The sequence below is a fragment of the Zygotorulaspora mrakii genome, chromosome 5, assembly GCF_013402915.1.
Source record: "Zygotorulaspora mrakii chromosome 5, complete sequence".
Classification (NCBI taxonomy): domain Eukaryota; kingdom Fungi; phylum Ascomycota; class Saccharomycetes; order Saccharomycetales; family Saccharomycetaceae; genus Zygotorulaspora; species Zygotorulaspora mrakii.
Window position 1 is genome coordinate 712444 of NC_050723.1, and position 20169 is coordinate 732612.

The 20169-nt window shown below is 40.9% G+C and overlaps 12 protein-coding genes and 1 non-coding gene across 13 annotated transcripts; 3 read left to right on the forward strand and 10 right to left on the reverse strand.

Moving 5' to 3' along the window:
* Window positions 1–39: 39 nt before the first annotated feature.
* On the reverse strand, window positions 40–855 carry MAM33 (Mam33p; the record flags this gene model as incomplete). Its single annotated transcript, XM_037289084.1, has 1 exon — window positions 40–855. One exon carries the CDS (start codon window positions 853–855, stop codon window positions 40–42), a length of 816 nt encoding a protein of 271 aa, XP_037144979.1.
* Window positions 856–1665: 810 nt separating this feature from the next.
* HG535_0Etrna7A lies at window positions 1666–1738 on the forward strand. Its single transcript has one exon. It is a non-coding gene; the product is annotated as a tRNA-Ala (tRNA).
* Window positions 1739–1929: 191 nt separating this feature from the next.
* YOS1 (Yos1p) lies at window positions 1930–2376 on the reverse strand (the record flags this gene model as incomplete). The annotated part of the gene is made up of 3 exons (XM_037289085.1): window positions 1930–1985; window positions 2062–2166; window positions 2286–2376. The coding sequence occupies 3 exons, from the start codon at window positions 2374–2376 to the stop codon at window positions 1930–1932; spliced, it is 252 nt and encodes an 83-aa protein (XP_037144980.1).
* A 356-nt stretch (window positions 2377–2732) lies between these two features.
* On the reverse strand, window positions 2733–3525 carry RPS24A (40S ribosomal protein eS24; the record flags this gene model as incomplete). Its single annotated transcript, XM_037289086.1, has 2 exons — window positions 2733–3137; window positions 3523–3525. The coding sequence occupies 2 exons, from the start codon at window positions 3523–3525 to the stop codon at window positions 2733–2735; spliced, it is 408 nt and encodes a 135-aa protein (XP_037144981.1).
* A 787-nt stretch (window positions 3526–4312) lies between these two features.
* Window positions 4313–5866, reverse strand: ALD5 (aldehyde dehydrogenase (NAD(P)(+)) ALD5; the record flags this gene model as incomplete). The annotated part of the gene is made up of 1 exon (XM_037289087.1): window positions 4313–5866. One exon carries the CDS (start codon window positions 5864–5866, stop codon window positions 4313–4315), a length of 1554 nt encoding a protein of 517 aa, XP_037144982.1.
* Window positions 5867–7107: 1241 nt separating this feature from the next.
* On the reverse strand, window positions 7108–7482 carry VTC1 (Vtc1p; the record flags this gene model as incomplete). The annotated part of the gene is made up of 1 exon (XM_037289088.1): window positions 7108–7482. One exon carries the CDS (start codon window positions 7480–7482, stop codon window positions 7108–7110), a length of 375 nt encoding a protein of 124 aa, XP_037144983.1.
* A 633-nt stretch (window positions 7483–8115) lies between these two features.
* TDA2 (Tda2p) lies at window positions 8116–8502 on the forward strand (the record flags this gene model as incomplete). Its single annotated transcript, XM_037289089.1, has 1 exon — window positions 8116–8502. The coding sequence occupies one exon, from the start codon at window positions 8116–8118 to the stop codon at window positions 8500–8502; it is 387 nt and encodes a 128-aa protein (XP_037144984.1).
* A 44-nt stretch (window positions 8503–8546) lies between these two features.
* Window positions 8547–10955, reverse strand: SEC6 (SNARE-binding exocyst subunit SEC6; the record flags this gene model as incomplete). The annotated part of the gene is made up of 1 exon (XM_037289090.1): window positions 8547–10955. The coding sequence occupies one exon, from the start codon at window positions 10953–10955 to the stop codon at window positions 8547–8549; it is 2409 nt and encodes an 802-aa protein (XP_037144985.1).
* Window positions 10956–11151: 196 nt separating this feature from the next.
* On the reverse strand, window positions 11152–13161 carry HG535_0E03430 (uncharacterized protein; the record flags this gene model as incomplete). The annotated part of the gene is made up of 1 exon (XM_037289091.1): window positions 11152–13161. The coding sequence occupies one exon, from the start codon at window positions 13159–13161 to the stop codon at window positions 11152–11154; it is 2010 nt and encodes a 669-aa protein (XP_037144986.1).
* Window positions 13162–14473: 1312 nt separating this feature from the next.
* On the reverse strand, window positions 14474–15643 carry MTL1 (Mtl1p; the record flags this gene model as incomplete). Its single annotated transcript, XM_037289092.1, has 1 exon — window positions 14474–15643. The coding sequence occupies one exon, from the start codon at window positions 15641–15643 to the stop codon at window positions 14474–14476; it is 1170 nt and encodes a 389-aa protein (XP_037144987.1).
* A 757-nt stretch (window positions 15644–16400) lies between these two features.
* DPC29 (post-initiation translation factor DPC29) lies at window positions 16401–17261 on the reverse strand (the record flags this gene model as incomplete). Its single annotated transcript, XM_037289093.1, has 1 exon — window positions 16401–17261. The coding sequence occupies one exon, from the start codon at window positions 17259–17261 to the stop codon at window positions 16401–16403; it is 861 nt and encodes a 286-aa protein (XP_037144988.1).
* Window positions 17262–17478: 217 nt separating this feature from the next.
* VMA7 (H(+)-transporting V1 sector ATPase subunit F) lies at window positions 17479–17835 on the forward strand (the record flags this gene model as incomplete). The annotated part of the gene is made up of 1 exon (XM_037289094.1): window positions 17479–17835. The coding sequence occupies one exon, from the start codon at window positions 17479–17481 to the stop codon at window positions 17833–17835; it is 357 nt and encodes a 118-aa protein (XP_037144989.1).
* Window positions 17836–17969: 134 nt separating this feature from the next.
* On the reverse strand, window positions 17970–19937 carry CHS5 (Chs5p; the record flags this gene model as incomplete). The annotated part of the gene is made up of 1 exon (XM_037289095.1): window positions 17970–19937. The coding sequence occupies one exon, from the start codon at window positions 19935–19937 to the stop codon at window positions 17970–17972; it is 1968 nt and encodes a 655-aa protein (XP_037144990.1).
* Window positions 19938–20169: the final 232 nt, after the last annotated feature.

The following is a 20169-nucleotide window of genomic DNA, read 5'->3' on the forward strand; positions in this document are numbered from 1 at the left end:
TAGAGTCGAAAGAAAGTGCTAGAGGCGTGCATGCGTCACTTAGCTAAAGAAGGTCTTCATGCTCTTCAACCATTTGATGTATTCATCATTTTCCTTAAACTCAGAAAAGGCAGCAATAAAAGAGGAGAGCTCTTCATTGACGCCTCTGCTTGACAAATAAGATTCCAAGGCTTCCTGAAGTTCTTCATCTAAGTTAGAGAATGGAGGACCATGATAGACGAGTTCACGCTGCACTTCGGCCTCTGCAGATTCGCTCAAAGCTTTTTCTGCAGATTCAAAAGGTGTGACACTGTCTATATAAAAGGAGCCTTCTTGCAGGTTCATTAACAGTTCAAAAGATACCGCAGAATTATCAGAATGTCTAACAACGACAGAATTGACATTAGCGAAGTTATCCGAGAGAGAATCGTAGTCATCCTCATTAACAGCTTCGCCATCTGCGGAAGTAGCAGTTTCAGTTACTGCACTATCGTAGGGCAAATTGGCCACCTGCGCTACGTCAAAAAAAACATGAACTGTTTCATCATCGGTTTTCTTCACTATTTGAGCCAAGTTTCTGCCGTTTGTGTCAACGATAGAAAACCCAAATTTATCCAAAAAGGGTTGGAATGATTGGACAGAGGTCTCGGTTGCAGTGTCTGACTCAACCTTGATCTCAGACTTTAAAATAGCGCTCACGTTATCAGTTTGTTGGTTTCTTACGCTCGCACATGAGGACAATAACCTGGATTGACTGGCGGACATCATAATTTTTGGGGTGTAGCTAGTGCTGCCAATTGACCTTGAGACCTTTGCAAGTCTCTGGACACCGGAAACATTCCTAAGAACAACTTGTGTGATTAAACGCAATGACATAGCCGTATGTGACTGTGTGGGACAGCGATATAGACTTAATATTTCAGATTATATTCTTGGTTCATTTCATGAAAAGTTTTCTTATGCATTTGGCTTTAAAGGGCATATAATACCTAGATCATGTGACAGGAAGTACAGAGATGTGATCGAAGAGTTTACTGCTTGGAAAGCACATATCACGCTAGTAGATTATCATATCTCTTCGTACAGCTCCACCAAGGCTATTTAGAAAGAATGTTTTCTTCGGCGTTGTCGATAGTAACTTGGTTTGACATTGATGATGATACTATGATATTCAATTATAGAGATATATAATTCCTTGATTTTCTATATCATGAATTGAGATAAAACTAATTGAACTTGGATTAATATCTGGAAAATACGTCAGTATTTATACCTAATACTTCGCGCCTATTGAACCATAAGAGAGGACGACGAGGGAAGAATTTTCATCGTCATCACACCATTTCTAGTCCCATAGAATCCACAGTACAACTGTTATTTCATGTTCCATGCCATAGACTCCTTCGTAGTCAGACTCCTGAGTTGTAAACGTCTCGTGATAGATTATCATCCGATATCTTTCCATTATCGATTGACATTCTGTTAGGGTTTCATCTGACTTCGTTTATTTTGTTTTACAGACCAATTGTCTCTTTCTGATTCTTATAAGTCATCTCTTTAATATATCTTACAATCTCGATTTATATTTCAACAAAGGCTGTTGCTATCAAGAAGGTAGTGAGATTGTAGAGGTAATTTATCTCTGACTTATACCATCTCTAAGTTCTATTTTCAATAAGAAAAAATGGGCACATGGCGCAGTTGGTAGCGCGCTTCCCTTGCAAGGAAGAGGTCATCGGTTCGATTCCGGTTGCGTCCAAATATTTTTATTTCTCATATGTAAGTTAAAGTACATTTTTTGATTAAACTATACCTGTCGTTCGATTTTTTTGAACTAGTTTCAATGATATCAAAAGTATTCAACCTATTGCATTATATTACATAAATATACTTAATCTTCTCCCTTTTTGGTTGTGCGATTTATATTTCTATATGCACATGATGGTAGTTTCAACCAAGTAAAAGCTCATAGACAATTACCAATATATTAATGCCAATCAAGGGGACTGTGAGAGCAGTGTTAGTAAAGAATTTTGAATTATCCAATGCAATGAGATTGCAATGTAGCGAAAAATAACATACTCCTTAATAAAGTCTGTACAGCGCCAATCAACTGCACAACTTTTGATTTTGTAGAATTTTCTTCTTGACCAAATACTGGCGCATCAGAACTTCTGCCAAGGCCGACTGTCAAAAATAGAGTCACACGAAGACGTGTTCATGGCAATGTTAGTATAAAGTATGATCTGAGGGTTACAGGGATAGAGGCGCAAAAAAAGGATCAAGTCCCATTCGATATAACATACTTCTAATCAAAAATCTTTCTTCACTCAGCACTGCTACGGAATTAATCAGCAGCAGAATAACATAGAATAATTTTCCTAAACCGAATATCATCACTCAATCTCTTAAAAAAAGGACTAAATCTTTAATTACGGAAGTTGTGCTTCAAACTCTTGGTCTTTGGTTCACAGTTCATCGCTTTTTAGATGTACCTTTATGTTGTTACTGAAATCTATGACAGGAGAAACGCGGCAATGATAATCAAGTCACGTGCCTGATATAGTTTTATTGTTATTGCACGCAATAGCACATCCAGATGTCTTCACAAGATGTTTATGATCAGTTGTTTTCGATATTGACTTAACGTAATGTGGAGTTTCCTTTTTTATTATATTATACTAAATACTAGAAACTTTGCAAAGAAACACAGATTGAATAAAAAAAGGTTAAATATGTGAATGAGATTAACCTTAATCAGCGTTACGACGAGCAATCTTCTTGGCCAAACTTTTACCAGTACCGAAGATCTTCTTGTCTCTGTTCTTCTTTTGTTTTCTTTGTTGTCTAGATGGCTTTTCAACTTTTTCGGCTAGACCGTATCTGACCAATCTGTAGGTTGGTTCGAACTTCTTAGCGTCAGCAACAGAGTCGTAAACCAAACCGAAACCGGTTGACTTACCACCACCGAATTGAGTTCTGAAACCAAAGGCAGAAACAGCATCCTTTTCGACCTTGTAGACGGCAGCTAATTTTTCACGTAATTCATCCTTCGAGACATTAGCTCTGTTTGGGTGCAAGACATCAATAACGAATTGCTTTCTAGCCAACAATGGGTTGGTGATGACCTTTCTAGTACGGATAGTGATGGCGTCAGACTAATAATAAAGTTAAAAGTTGAATGTTAGTAACCAAAATTTTTGAAAATCACAAATATAGAGGATGCACGAGCAACGATACTGGCTCTACTTGCTATCAAAACTGATTTCATTATCCGGAAAATCGAAAGGCGCCATTTCCTAAGCTGTAGGTTTACCGATTTGTATGTATATCATCTCCGGCACCCTTTGCGTCAATCCTATCGGATGTGTACGTTAAATCATGGTATCCCATTACTCTACAGAATTATCAACATGGACTGTCCCTCTTCATATTTGACATATGAAAAAAGATTGGTATACTTCTGTAACTCGGTTCATCACTGGGTTCGTCGTAATCGTTATGCTTCGCTCCACTTCTCACGTCTTGTATCCTTTCACATACCATTTCTGTTTATCCTTTGTTGGTTCCTTAACTACCTTAAAATGGGAAAAGTTACTTTAGAATATAGCTTCAAAATGCCAATATAGAGTCTGCAAATTCGCTATACACATCAAAATTCGGCTGTGTAGATTATTGGAAATTCTGTGAAACTTACCAATTGTTCCTTCCAGTCTGTGCTGAAAGGAACATCAACGGGGCACCCGTGAGCCTAGTGAGCCTAGCACTTCCTTTTCCAAAGGGCAGACATTCATTCTGCCAAGGTAAGACATCCTGCTCGCCGTGTGGGGACGTGGCGTCGCAGAGATAACAGCGAGCCTAGCCGACAGTATACGAGCCCAGGCAGACCGAGTCCCAGAGGGATCTAGCTAGCTTACACGGACCGGTGTCCATCTTTTCCAGTCAGAGACGCAAAAAAATGAAACTACAACGTTTTTGATCCGCGCGACGCGCTGTCGCGAAGATAAAGTATTCGCTTAGAGCTCTGGATGTCCGGAATGATCATAATATATGGGTGAATGGGTTTAGACAGTCACAATACTCGTATATAGAATTATCAGATTGTATATTCAAGATGTTATAAGATATGCATTCATCTATTGAAATACCTCTATTGAAATATACCTATTTGCAATTGTGTATGTAATTGTATATGCATGCGTGTATTTATTGAAATAATCTAGTCGCCAAATTATACAGAGTTCAATTGAGTGAATACAATTCTTTGTTTTCTTTTATAAAATTAGCGTACAATTTCATATCGATTTAGTATAATATTTAATGATTACATGTATTAGTATTGTGGTTTGTCAATGGACATTCTGACAGACTTGGTTTGAGTGTAGTTGTCCAATGCAGCGGCACCCATTTCACGGCCAATACCACTAGAGTTGAAACCACCAAATGGAACATTTTGATGGAAATCATTGTAGGTGTTAATCCAGATAGTACCAGCTTTAATTCTCTTTGAAACGTTGATAGCTTTGTTTACGTCTTTCGTGTGGATACCGGCTGCTAGACCGTAAACAGAGTCATTTGCTGCTGATACAACCTCATCGACAGTTGAAAATTTAGAAACAGTAACGATTGGACCAAAAATTTCTTCCTTAACGATTCTCATGTCCTCACTAACATCTGCGAAAATGGTAGGTTTGATAAAATACCCTTTGTCACCCTTTCTTTCACCACCAGCAACAACACGAGCACCTTCGTTTGTACCTATCTTGACATAGTCCAAGATCTTGTCCAATTGCATTTGAGAAGTTTGCGCACCTTGGAAGACATCTTTTTGGAATGGATCACCCACCACCAATGATTCTGTGTATTCCTTAAATTTCTCCAACACTTCATCATAAACGGTATCTTGAACGTAAACTCTTGAACCAGCACAACAAACCTCACCAGAATTATAGAAGATACCAAATGCAATACTTTTAACAGCCTTGTCTAAGTCAGCATCTGAGAAAACGATATTTGGCGATTTACCACCTAATTCCAAAGTAACTTTTTTAATTGTGTCAGCGGCAGACTTCATGATATGACGACCGGTAGCTGTCGAGCCTGTAAATGCAATCTTTTTAACATTTGGATGGGTACATAGTCTTTCGCCTACAATTTTGCCGAAACCTGGAAGGATATTGACTACACCTCTTGGAATACCAGCTTCTTGAACTAATTGACATGCATATAATGCTGATAATGGTGTTGCTTCAGCTGGTTTCAATACGACTGTATTACCTGTTGCTAGAGCGGGCCCCACTTTCCACGACCACATCAATAAAGGGAAATTCCATGGGATAATTTGACCGCAAACACCCAATGGCTCTCTGACACTATATGAAAAATAATCTTTGCCAGTGTCGATAACATCACCATAAAGCTTGTCAGCCCAACCACCACAGGAACGCAAATATTTAGAGACCAATGCAACATCCGCACGAGAACATAGTAGAGACTTACCGTTGTCTAGCGACTCAATACCAGCAAGAGTCTCGGCGTGTTCTTCAATAAGATCTGCTAGCTTGAAAAGACCACGCGCACGATCTTCAGGGTTCGATTGTGACCATCCGTTGTCGAACGCTTCCTTAGCAGCTGCAACTGCCACGTCGACATCATCTTCGCGTGCTTCGTACACATGTGTGATCTCCTCCTCCGTGGAGGGATTTATGACTTCAAAGGTTTTGTGTTGTCTTGAAGGAACGAATTCACCATTGATGAATAGACCTGTTGGTTGCTCATATGTCACGCCATTGGGCAGTGTCACGGGCACACGCAGGTTCAAACTCGAGTACAGGCGAATAAATCCCAAGCGGTTGTTCACCAGTCTAGATGTAGTACGGGACAGCATAATTCTCTGTGGTTAAACTACTCCTATAGCTGTCTTGCTCTAACTGCGACACACTTACAACACACCTACAACCGTCTGTAAGAAATAAAAAATCCTCTTTATATATGCACCGGCACATAGCTCATCGAATGGTCTAAAACGAGACCCCTCAAAGATTCGATTACAAACTGATCAAGAACGGCAAGCCAAAGAACACTCTGCTTCCAACAGGAATACAGCAACCCTCTTTGCCGAATACAAACTACCCTCTTTGCGGAATGCTTCCTTCCTCCTGGCTGAATAACAGTTCCTGAAAAGAGGGGACCGTGGAAGGCGTTCAAAGCTCGACTTCCAGAAAGCTGGTCAAGCGGAACGGAAACAAGCACTGATTGGGACAAAAAAAAAAAACGAAAAAAGTGATAAACGACAGTAGTACCAGGAGGACAGAGGAGGCACACTAATAGAACAGTAACCGTGTGCATATCTAGTGCTTGCGCCTTTCGTGCCGCACCCGCCAAAGAGGGGGAAGGACCCACGCAGTTTCGTATTCGTCATTACTAAGATGAGCCTCGAATAAAATCCGCTGTCCCCGTGCCAGTCCGTTGTTGTCGTTGTTGTCGTTGTTGTTATCTTCCGCCGTTGTCACTGTAGCTGCTTTGATTTCTTTTCTCTTTGCACTTTATGGGTGGGCATGCAGGTGTCTGCTCTCGAATTTGAGTTTTGTTGGTGAGGGGCTACGATTGAACATGAGCATTTATCTCTTCGTATGACGAGTTCTCCTTCCCAGGAAAACTCAAACGGGTCTCGCAGGAGTGGGGCACAGACGTCTGCGTGGAAAGGAGACCCATCCCCCCTCACTTGTGCTGCTCGGAAAAACCCATCAAAGCTCTGCTTGTTGCTATGCTGGCTGGCAAGTTACAGAAAAAGCAAGTGTCTGGGCGCGGACGGCCGCTGCCCCTCTCATCTTCCTATGCTTGGTGTTCTGGCTTGTTTCTGGATAATCCGTCCGGAATGAGCACGGAATGGGGGACGGAATGGCGTCATTTTCGTTCGCAACGACTCGGGAATTTTCCGGATACTTTGTCACTATGTACATAATGTTATACATACACATATGTCTATGTAAATTAGGTATCTACGATACACGTTTGACACGGCAACAATTCGGTGTGGTTGGAACAGAGGGCTGACTCTTGATTCGAACTCATCGTCCCGAACCTGTGATATTATTGTAAAATTATTAGACTTGGCGCTGGGGATCGCTATTCTCCATACTTCAATCTCAGAATGAAGTTAATCACGACTGCTACTAAAAGGAAAAAACACAGTAATGTAGGACCCAATCTGTCGTCGTACGGCCCTGACCCTCTACGTCTTATGGCGGAAGCTCTCCAGTGGTAGGTAACCAGGGCGTAGACCATGGTTCCCATCGCAACAAAAGTGAATAATCCAGCGCTGATCTTGCCGACTTTGTCACCAAAGTTCAGCAGACCAATACCCAAACCACCTAGCATGACGGTGAAGTTCAACCAGGACAGAAACGTACGTTCATTCGCGAAGAAAACTTTTGGCTCAACCCTTGTTGGAAGCGCGATCTTTTTGCCGGGGGTCTTCTGTAGCAGTGGTGCTGATGACATCTTGCTGTTGTGTTGTGTTTGGCTTGCGGGTGTGAGTGTGTGCGGATGACAGGTACTAGTCGTTCTCTTACAGAACTGCCTTTAACTTTTGTATCTTTCTTCACCAGAGTCCTATTTTCACAATTTCCCTCCAAAAAAATATATTTAATTAAATGATAGCCGTTTTGCGACACACGTGCCGAGCCGGGAGTAGATGTAAGTGAAAAGTTCTGTTGGCTGCAAGTAACAGTATCAACGTACTGCAAAGACAAGCTGCGACGGCACGGCTTTGAAAACACTATATGCTTCATTGGCTGGCGTGTCGTCCAGTAGTATGTGCCGCTTTGCCAGCAGAATCAACGGAATCTTACTTTGTAATACTCTGTAATACTCTGTAGCGGCCAGGTGACCCCGGTTAGAGATCCCCATTCTGTAGCTGAAATCAATTGCATCGCGCAAAGAAAGTGCCATGTACATTCACTTGTATGCCTAGTGGCATGAGCACTCTCATGTTCACCTACGTATGGCTGAAATAACGATGAATAGGGAGGGGATCCTTCGAAGGACATGCTGAAAAATAAAAAAACTTAAACCTCCAGCGTTCATGAAAAAAGCTTCTTGTTAATATAGTCATACAAGTGGTGCTGGTTTCAAATGGAATTCCAATGCATTGAGGATAGGGCACAGAATGCTCCACTACCGGAAAACAAATTGATTGATCTCATAGAGACATGTTACGTTACCAGCAAGAATGAAACCAAATCGGATCAGAACGCAATCTTAGTGGAACGATTCTTAAAATATATCCTGGAGCAACTGAATAAGCATTCGTCCCTTTATAAATACATCGTGTCAATGACGTGTTTGAAAAGTCTGGTTGACGAAGAGGACTCCGACAGTGTTGATGGTAATTTCACAATGATAAACTCTGTTGGCACGTCTTGGAACCCTAAAAAAGATGGTTTGTTTAACTATACTGTCAGAAGTGCTGAAAGACCAAGGCAACAGTTTTTAGTCACTATAATATGGGTTTACAAGTAAATGGTTCATTGCTATATATATAGATATATATATTTCGTCTCTTTTCACATCATCTGTGTAAATTTGGCAATAAATGTGGGTTGTAGTTCATTTTCACGTAAATTTTGTAATCTTGCAGGGTCATTGCTCATTTCAGTTGCATTCGCAATAGTTTTCTTAGCAAAAGAATTATCGATGTCCTTTCTGCAACTCAATATTGCTGACAGTAACTCAATTGGTGTGTCCCAATATACAGATAGGCAGTTTTCCCACGTTGCGAGTATAGTCTCTGGAGGACCACAACTGAAATCCATGAAGTATTCCATTAGCTTGAATTTATTATCTATTATCAATGTCTTATCTTCCGTTTCTGGTACTAATTGGACAAAAACTCTGTAAAATATTTCGAAGTCTCTTTTCATACAGTCCAGAAATTTGTTATGTTTACTCTTGAAATTGTGCTCGTATTTTAAGGCACTAATAAACCTTAAAATGGTTTCTTCCACAACACCTTCCAGAAGACTTGCAAAGACAAGTACGTTCATCTGACTTTTAATGTCAATCAAATATTCATACAATGTATCGGAAATTTGCTTTGCATGAGAGCCACTATACCAGCTTTTAGAAAAGATCTCGGTGAATGTATTTGCCAAATCAGCAAACATGATTTTGATTAATTCATTGGAGCAAAATCTTGCTACCTCTGCGAATCCATCAAGCGTTTCGTCAATATGTTGTGTTATTGATCTTTCATAGCCCTTTGTCACTAATTTGCCGTATTTTGTTGAAATTGCAACGGAATAATCTGCTCCTTTCATTTGATCATTTGCAATGGCAACAACGTATTCAACAAGCCCCCCTGAACACTCTTCTTCGGGTGATATACTCTCGGGATCATTGTCATATTTTTCATTATAAATTAAGAGCTTGTCAACATCGTCACCAACCATCTTCATCCATTTCTTTTGACGTTCCTTTAATAGACCACAGAATTTATCGATAACACCGACAAGAATTTTTGCTTGACTGGAATCTGCAGCTACTTCAACTTGCTGTGTGAACATTTGGAAGCATGTCCTTGTACCATCCAGGTATAATAGTCCTTCCGAATCTGTATGGGGAGGAGTTTTTCTTTCTCTGAAGACTTCGAACTCTGCTTTTTCCAAATTTCCAATCCATTCTGCCATTTTGACAACAATTAGGGATAAATAATCATCAAATAGCTGGGTTCTTTGTTCATCTCCAATGACACTTTTCTTAACTTTCTTCGAAAATCCAAAGTCATCTACCAATACTTTTTGGAAATTTCTATCAAAATCGAGAATATCTAGTATAATTGATGTTTCTGGCTCTGACTCTACGAGTTCAGTTATAAGTATATGCAATTCCTCATAGTAAATATTAAAATATTCATCAAAGATATTCCAATATTTCGGACAATACTTAGTAACATGATCTTTCACCACTAGAACTTCATTAAAAACCCAATCCAAGCTATTAAGGACTTCAAATCTTTTTTCTCCCTGGTATTCTTTCCTTACTTCGACAAACATATCACGTACAGACTGTTTAAGCTTATTAAGGAAAAAATTCTTATATCCACGAGGTTTCGTTCTTGTCGTTATAGTACCACTAAGAATCTCCTCATATAATCCTCTACTAGTCGGGTAGTCCAAAATCTCTTCTTCCCTTGACTGCAGGTTTGCTAAAAGCTTGTTATTTGGCAGTTTTTTTACGGTGCTCTTTTCAGATTCTATCTCTTTTTTTTTAACGATGTTCCTAATTGCCTCTATTCGCAGATCTTCTTGTTCCTCCAAGGCGATGATTTTAAAAAATCGAATAGCGAGTGAAATTTGTTCTGACCTTACTATCTCGACAAGATCGTATATCAAAGATTCGAGTAGCTTGTCAAACTGGGCTACATGCTCCGATACCTGAGAAAAGAGCCGACGTGCAGTTCTCTGTATATCGTCAGTCGAAACTGCAGCCATCACAAGTATCTGGTCTTCAAAATCACGCGCTCTTGATAACGAATAATGAATGTGAAGTAAGTCGGGACAACCCGAATCTAGTGGATCCTCTAAGACTTCTGCCTTCAACATGTCATCAATTCCCTGTAATAGTTTCTGGAAAGCAATGATATTATCGTAAATAGAGGAAGTCATTTCAATGGTTTCATACAACCTCGTGGAAGTGAATATAACATCGTATCTCGAAATAGCAGACTTATTCTTATCACTTAAGCTATTCACTTCTTCCAGGCGTTCGCGTATATTTTTTACAGATTGTTGAGATAAATTCAAGCTTGTCAAGCTTTTTTCAACATTGCCATAAAAGGTAGACGATTCCTTATCCAATTGGTAGTCGATCGTCGATTTTTGCTTTATTAACTGCTCTTTCACTGACCTAACTCTTTCTGGAGATACATCATCTTTAATCAAAACTGAAATTCTTTGCAACGCCTCTGAAGACATCTTGAATTTATTTCCAGTGACGAATTAATTTTGATACCTGCGGTGAACCTTCAGGAGAGACGTCATCATCTCCTTGTAATTTCAATTGTATAGCTTAATGTTTCAGCTTTCGATATAATCCCTTCACAACCGAAGTAGTGCGTAAATAGTGATCATAGATTTTTTATATATATATATATGTATGTCTATTAAATACTTATGAAACTCCGGGCTTTGGTTCATGCCATACTCCTTGAGGCCACTCCAGTATTCCAGCATTGGTGTAATCACCACGAATACTATCTGGAGATCTTGTTGAAGCTTGCGCAACTCTCATGTATAATTTTAAACCATCATCTGCATTTGATACCATCTGGTCCATCATTGAACCCAATACTTCATTCTCTGACATCAGAATATCGAGATCAACGGATTCATTCTTGCCCACATAAACTTCAAAGTCGTTTATTAGAAGTGAGAAACCATCGATGTTACCAGTTGGGTCAACACTAGTTACATTGGGGCCCATATGCCATGAAATTCTATGATTAAAGGATTCACCGAAATCAAAGATAGGTGGTTTCAAGGATACACCCGCCTCACCACGTAATAACGATAAATTAGTTTCTACGATACTTGCAAAATCCCATCTTGCAACTCCGGATATGAAGAGGCCAAGAAGAATACCTTGAAACAGGTAGGCAGAAAACCCGCGAGTGGCACAACCAGGAATAAGAATCATCCCCAATATGTAATGGTGAATTCTCAATGTCATTCCTGGTATTGAAGAGAGCAAGCAAAGCCCTACTATCATGGAAATGTAAATCTTGAAATATTTCTGAAACCTGCCTGATTTCCAAAGGGCGTATGCTTGTATAATGGCACAAATGAGAATTGTAGTTATAATAGATGCGACAGCTGTTAAAGCACCTGATTCTTCTTTCAGGTCATGCATAGTAAGTCTATCTACAGGCAATCTATCAAATGTCACGTTATTCATTATTCCCAGCCAGAAGGTTGGGTACCATGCAAAGACTTTGAGCACAGGAGAGCCATCCTCCATTGTTCTCTTGGAAGCACATTTCCAAATGACATATAAAATGAAACACAGAGGTAAAAGACGCTGAAAGGCCACGCTGAGTAACACGTAAACGCTCTCTGCATTATGTGGGTCTGATAGAACTGGAGGGTCAAGCGCCAGGGCAACAGTCCAATATCCAACCAAAGACAATAGCCAATAACTTATGATACTATCATAAAGGTAAAGGACAGGAAGTCCAAAAAGGATATTCAATACCACCACAAGAACTCTAGGATCGTAGCATCCAGACGCGATTCCTTCTTGGTAACTTCTGAAGGAAAACGAGCCGGGAAAAAATGAATCAAAATTCACAGACCACTGACCCAGTGTTCCCTTGGCCTTAGGAAACGACTTTTGAGGACCATCCATGGTCAATTTAGCGCAGCCGCCAGAGTAAGGTGATATTACCCCCGCATGAATAGCAGCTGAGCAAGGGTATGAATCTGCCCTATATGGGTACGATAGTTCGTCTGATTCTTGGTTATCATTTTTTGTACCCCCACCGATCTCGTAACCAGTGTATTTGATCCTCTGGTCTCCAACAGCCATTGCAGTAAAAGTCCACCCTTGTCTATCACACAATGCAGGACATCTAATGTAGTATTCTCTATCCGTGAATGGGCCACATTTTTCTGCGTTCAATCCACAGGCATTATTTGTGCCAGCCCAATTAAGATATGAGTTGCAGGTTAACGTTATAATGGGCGTACTCTCACCATTAGAGTGAAAAAATGGCGCTCTCACTAAATATGGATATAATAAAGAATACAAAACTCCGAACCATATTGTAACATAAACTATCAGTGCTAGAATTCGTAGTGAAAAACTGGAAAGCCTTGAGTTGAATTTATTTTTTGGTAATTCATCTAAATACGATATCACCGCATTAGAAAACTGGGGACGCTCATCCCGCACCTCCTCTGGACCACTCCAAAGTCTGTGGAAAAATCTCTTGAGCGGATTCGATTTCCTTCGAAACCTCCATGTATCCCCATCTGAAGTATCTGAGGTCCAGGGTCTTCCTTCAGCATCCAAATCTTCCAATGGTATGGATACCTCTTTATTCTTTGAGTAGCTCCTATCGCCTCCAGGAACATCTGTGAAGGCCTCCTCTAAAGACCCCTTGAAGGTAGCGACCATTTTCATTGATGGAGGTTATCACAATACTGGCTTCAGGTTTAATTAATAATAGTGCTTGATAAATTGAAACCTCCCAGGATCCGTTATTTTCCGTTGTAGTTCACTGCATCATAGTTGTAACCGCGGGCAGCTCTTGTTTTTTCATGTCATAATGAGCAGAAAACAAAGACATCCGAGAAACCTATCAAAAACTAAATTGGTTATGCAACAACAATCTTGACTCCGTAAAGAAAAGTTTAATCGATAATAACAGTAGCAAACGCTGTTTCCAACTATTTTTGGGTGATGCATCTGCACCCATCTTGATTGCTGAATGCGAACACTCACAAGAACTATTTACTGTCAGAGTGCAACCCTTGTGACAAGGGGCGGTACATATGTTATTTACAGGTTTCACGGCACAAAAGACACCATCATAGGAGGATATCTGTAATTATCTCTTTTTGTACCAAAAGACACAATAAAAACAGCCCTGCTATGAGGGAGACCAAAGTTGCTACCGTGCTGTAGGAGCCCAATCAAATCAAGAGATTCACATAGAACTGGACCACCGATAGAGTCTGTAGCTGTGCAGGCCCCTCTCACTTACCTTTCCAAGAGAAGCAACTATGTATGCTTCCCCCCCCTCGACACTTGACACCACATCAAGGCATCTCTGTGAGCCTGTATTCCTGCGAAGCTTTTCATAATAGGCTCGTGTGATATTTTAATCACTATAATTAAAAGGTGATGGCAATTGCAATTCTTATAAGATCCATTTCTTTTTTATTGTTCTTTTCTTAGTGCACCTTTTATACCGCAACCGAGTGCACCGGTGGTCAGACTCGAGAACTTTAACCTTAGATCGGCGAGAAGGAAATCGGTCTGGACTTTAAAAATAGTGACTTCCAAACAAGCCCTTGGGAAGTGTAGTAACTCTCCTTCTGGAACTCATTTTTTGGTGGTCTTCTGATATGAGAATTGTAATTGGTAATCTTTGAAGATCATTTTAGAGATATTTCCCAAAATGGAAAGACCACACTTGAATTTGATGTTACAGTGAACGGAATGCAAAAAAAGTATCAACATTTTAAGTTATCAAGAGGTGTCTCAACTTTTGAGGCTAACTGGCGTACTACTGTTAACGTTACTCTTGAACATTTAATGTTGCAATTAGTTTTCCAAACACCGTAAAAATAAATTTCTTTATTATCTATTAAAAATATGCATTAACTAAATATATTATGACTAGTTTTAGTTTTCATTTTGCTGGTCAAATATGAAATATGTGCTTATCAAGGGAAAGCCTTTTTTTGTCGTAGAAATTATTATAGTGAAATCAATAATTTCTTGCGTTTAATTCGTTACCGTATTCATCGTAGTATTTTTCCTCTTCCAACATTAGCTCATTTGAATGAGCGCCGCCACTGTTCGTAGTCTCCTGTAAATTTTCGTTATTAGTGCTGTAGCTGTGGTTGTCATCCTCTGAAAGTATTGGAGAATTACTTGTGCCCAGAGGAGAATTAGATTCGTACTGATCGCTGATATCTTTACCTATTAGACCGTACCACCACTTCTTAAAACTATTTGCGCGGTAAGCTGTAACAACTTTACCATCAGAGTCAATGAAATCTGTCTTTTTGGATTGGACGCAGTAAAAGTATAGTACTACGAGGACTGCAATGATCAGCGGAACACCGATGCCCACCACACAACCTATGACAATATTTCTATTCTTTTTCGATAGTCCGCCTGAACTACTGCTCCTATTGACGCTGTCTGTAGCAACTGGATTACCGGTCACCGTAGTGTAACGATTCAACAATATCGTGCGACCACTGATAACACTTGTGACCGTTCGACGCGAATCTGAAACTGCAGAGCTGGGCCCTGATGTTATTGTAGATGAAATATCGGACGTGGTTGACGCTGGAGTGCTTGACGTCGAGGAGCTTGAGGGGCTCGAGGAGCTTGAGGAGCTTGAGGAGCTTGAAGACGACGTCGAGGATGAAGATGACGACACACTGGACGACGACGTGGAAGGTGTAGTGGAGGCTGAGGATAACGATCTGGATGAGGAGGATTGTGAAGATGAGGATACTGACGACGACGACGACGACGACGACGACGCCGAAAAAGATGATGCTGACGAGCTCGAGGGCGTGCTCGACGACGAGGAAGATGCAAACGACGTGAACGAAGTGGAAGCGACACTTGTAGAGGAGGAAGACAAACTTGAGCTGTCACTCGAAACCGAACTCGAACTTCCACTTGAACCCGAACTCAGCGACGCAGACGAAACTGAACTCACGCCCGAACTCACGCCCGAACTCGACGTCCCGAAAGAGGCGCTGCTCACCGACCCCACACTCAAACTGGTACTGGCTGCCCCAGAACTCGTGCTATTAGACCCACCAAACCCAGGTCCCTCATTCTGTGCTACCACCCCTTTTGCCACTATGTTCAACCACACCAAAACGAGCAAGCCAAATCGACAGGCAGATGGCATTATCGAGGATGCTGAATACACACGTTTCCGCTTCCTGAACCTATACAATAGAGCCTCTAAGTACCGAACTGAAGATCTCGAAGTATCGAACTGAAGACCTCTAAGATACTCTTACCACTCACTGTCAAAGTAGTAGTTGTCTGTATCAAAATGCGATTAACAGTGTAATGAACAAAGCTATTATTAGGTGAGCAAGCTTGAAAAAACTACCTAGTGAATCTAAGTCATTCATGAACAAATCTCTTTTTTTTTTTTTTTTTTAAATTCTATTATTCTCTTGGATCACGATCATGCTAAATTTAGTCTTCAGTTTCGATCTGCTGGGTTCTTTTTTTTTTTTCTTTTCAGCTTCTTTCGTCATAAACAACCATTTTTGGAGATCCTTCGCGAAAAGTGACGGAAATGTGCGGTAAATTCCGTGGGACCGAAAAACACACAAAAAAGCTCCGTTCCTGCGTACTTTTCTTTCAGATCTCCCCAAATACGTCGGCTGGTAGCGCAGCCGATCTGTCTTGCGTGCGGATCACTGAGATTTTTTAGGGGCGAAGGACGGCGGGGCGGCGTTTCATGTTGAGAACATGTGACAAAGGCATGCTGTGAAGGGTTTCAAACGTGAAACATGTTTCAAAGATGAAACACGGTGAAAAAAAAAAAGATGAAACGATTTTTTAACGTTTTTCGTGTCTATGTACATGGCATGAATTTTGATAAATGTCTAAAACGCTAAACAACGGCACCTGAAGCTGAACGGTTGAGTTCATGGATGTTGCATGTTCGTGTAGATGTCGGTGACCTCTTCGATCTCGTCTAGAAGTGCAAGAAACTTATCGACTTTACAACGCGTTTCGGGATCCTTAACGTGTACCATCATGTCCTTTTTCGGGACATAGGCCATTCCCAGTTCTTGAATGCGAAACCCTTTCGTTTTTAACGCGGAGGCCACACTGTTGGCCATTGTTGTATCGGAGGTGATTTCGAAGACGTCTGTGCCGTAGCTGTCGGAGATGTCTGTGGGATCGTCGGACTGGAGCTTTTGCATATCTTCAACCCCGGCGACTTCGAGCACGGATTCGAGAATCTTGTCCTCGTCGGTGTCCAAGCTTGCCGGGGGGTTCACCACGACGTAGCCTCTTTTGTCGAAGAAATACAGCGTTGGTGTCATGGAGCCATTTGCTTTGGTGAAGGTGCTTCTGACCAACCCTATGGTTCTATTTTTGTTGTCTGTCAGAGCTTCGACCACCAGAGCTATGCCACCCGGGCCCATACCTTCGTACACACACGTCTCCATGTTGGTGGACGCCTTGCCGTTGGCGAGGCCGCCACCAGAACCCTTCTTGATGGCGTTTTCGATGACTTTCTTGGTAACGTTATTCTTACTTGCCAGGTCAATTGCTGTCGCAAGTCTGATATTCAAGTTAGGGTCAGGACTGCCGCCCAGTTTGGCTGCTAACGAGATTCTTTGTGCGAATTTGCTGAATAGTTTATTCCTCTCGACATCGTTTTTGGCCTTGTCATGCTTAATTGATGACCATTTGTTGTGTCCGGATAGTAGTGTCGAGTTTAGTACAGAGAAATTTCTGGCATGTATTAGACTGCGTGACAACAGCGAGGTACTCATGGTGCCTAACGCTGTGCTTCATCAATTTATAGACGCTGAAAGTACCAGCTAACAATTAGCTTTCTGCCTTAATATTTGTCTTTTTTTTTTTTTTCTGATGGTCGGACACTTTACTGAAATTTGAATAATTTGGTTGTAAAAGAATCCATTTCAAAGGGGATGGATACAGCTGATACTTATGTCAAAATCACTACAGAAGTGAGTTGTACCACAAAATATGTCTGAGAAACGCACATTACTCGCAGCAATTACTGATGAAGATACCACTACTGGTTTACTACTAGCCGGTGTAGGACAGATTACGCCAGAAACTGAAGATAAGAATTTTTTTGTATTCCAAGACGGTAAAACCACTAAAGAGCAGATCGCGCAAGCATTCGATAAGTTCACCTCAGAACGAGATGATATTGCCATTCTTCTGATTAACCAGCATATTGCTGAACTGATTAGATCTCATGTTGATAATTTTACCAATGCCTTCCCAGCAATCTTGGAGATACCTTCAAAAGATCACCCATACGATCCCGAGAAGGATTCCGTCTTAAAAAGGGTTAGAAGATTGTTTGGAGAATGATTGAATTAAAAAAACAAAATTAAAAGAGCCAGTTGCTGCGGCTTCCAAAATTCTGCCTGTCATTGTTTTCTTATAATGTACATTATATAGAGATAAGAATTAGATTTTTTTAAAATAAGCTGTATTAAGAATATCTATTTCTTTTTATTTTTCTTCTTCTTATTCTTCTTCTTTTTGGATTTACTTGATGCAGTATTGTCGTCTGTTTTCTCTGCCGTTGCTAGTTCTTCACCACTGCCATCCGCCGTATCTTCAGGCTGTTCGCTTGCCTCTTTCTCATCGCTAGCAATGCTGTTCGAATCCACAGCCTGTATAGCATCGGCGATGCTCTCCACAGATGCTGTTGCAGCTGCAAACTCATCAGAAGTGCGAACTCCAGGGACAGCTTTTTCAATGGCCTCGCTCTCTTCATTTCCACCTTCGGCATCTGTTTCCGTAGCTCGCATGATTTCTTCACTACTTTCTGCTGCTTTCTCGCTTCCTTCGATTGGGTTAGTAGTTGATTCTTCCGCAATTCCCGTAGTTGTTGGTATGTCAATAGCCGATTCAGTTTCTACAATTGGGACTACTTTCATTTCAGGTACAGCATCACTTTCAGCCACTGCAGATGGTTGTGATTCTACTTCTGCTTCCATAGCCGGCTCCGCTTCTAATGTTGACTGTACTTCTCGTTCTGCTAATGCACCATCTGCAAATGTTTGACGGATAACGTCTTCTGGAACAGCTTCTTTTGAAATTGCTACTTCTGGAACTGCTACTTCTGGAACTGCTACTTCTGGAACTGCTGACTGCACTACTTCTTTTGCAGATGATTCATCATCATCGACAGCCACGGCTGATTGTACTTCCGCTTCTGGAGCTATCTCCATTGCCTGGACGTCATCCTCTTCAATTCCTTGTGACCCACTAACTGGTTCCTCAGCCTCAACGTTCGTTTCGGTTTCTTCCAAGGGTGACGCTGTTGCGCTCAGTCCTAGCCCCGTTGTTTGAACATTTGATTCTTCGGCCACATATGTTTCCGTTTGTTCGATTGAAGGTTGCTCCACTTCAGACTCGCTAACTGGCTCCTCATGTACGGCTTCTGGCTCATTTATTGGCTCCTCATGTAGAGCTTCTACATCAACTTCATGTTGAGTTGGTTCGTCATTGTCTTCTACAACCGCCTCTTCGCTGGTATTCGCAGATTTTTCAACGGTTGATGCTTTCAGGCTTGATCCTTCTTCGGTATTTAAATTTCTTCTTTGTCTTTCCAATTGACCTTTCGATTCCTCAGTAAGTGGGGTGAATGGATAACTCTTTAATATACCCTCATCTGCATCCAGATAAAATCCTCTTACTCCAACAATCCTTTTCTCGGTTTCACTGGCTTTGACCCATTCAGGTCTAACAACAGGTATGTTGCTATTCTTTGCTTTGATCAATTCGGGATCCTCTTCGTTTTCTGGATCATTCGTCACAAAATGCGTCGTATCAATAGCAACATGATGTTGTAAAGGCCTAGCACCAATCTGCATTAAGCTATAGGCAATTTGATCTTCTGTGATACTTTGCAAAGGATCTAACTGACCAAGACATACCGTGATGCCCGACATATCAGTCATCTTGTGAGTGTGTACTTCGACCTTTTCAGACCAATATTGGCCTGAAGTTGTTGAAAGCTTCAATTGAAAATCATACGCTGTATCAACTGATAATCCTGAAATCTTGGTAGTTGTACTTTTGAAAGGACTAGGAATAACGGTCGAGCGAACGCCTTGCCTATAGAGAGTGAGTGATTTTAATCTAGCTGAGCCTAAATGCAAGGGATCCCATCCTAGAACACAGTTTGTCTGTGTAATATTGACGATTTTCAGAACAGGTGGCTTAGGTCTATGCGTACCATACTTTTCCAAAATTTTACTCTGAATATCCTTAAACACCTCTCTTTGTCTTTCCTCTTCATCTAAACTTTGTGAAACAGACAATTTCACAATTGATCCAGCCTTGACATTATCTGGTAATAATACCGTAGGAAACTCGATTACATGATGGTCACTCGTGGTCAACAGAGCCAAAGAGGCGTCCAGTTTACCCAAAGTTAATAAAACTTCAACGCTAGACATCCTGAAAGTCTTGCAATTCTAAGCAACAGCGTGACCAACACTTCGTCTCAACAATACCTTTAACTCGAAGGACGAATTTCCCTTTTCTCTCATTAAAAAGGATCATGTAGGATCTTGATCTATGTGAAGTTAGAGGTCTAAGCTATGCGTACACAGTGATGATAACAACTATCAATGAATATCAATTAGACGTATTAAGTGTCAATTGACTTTGGAACAGCCTTAGTTCAGA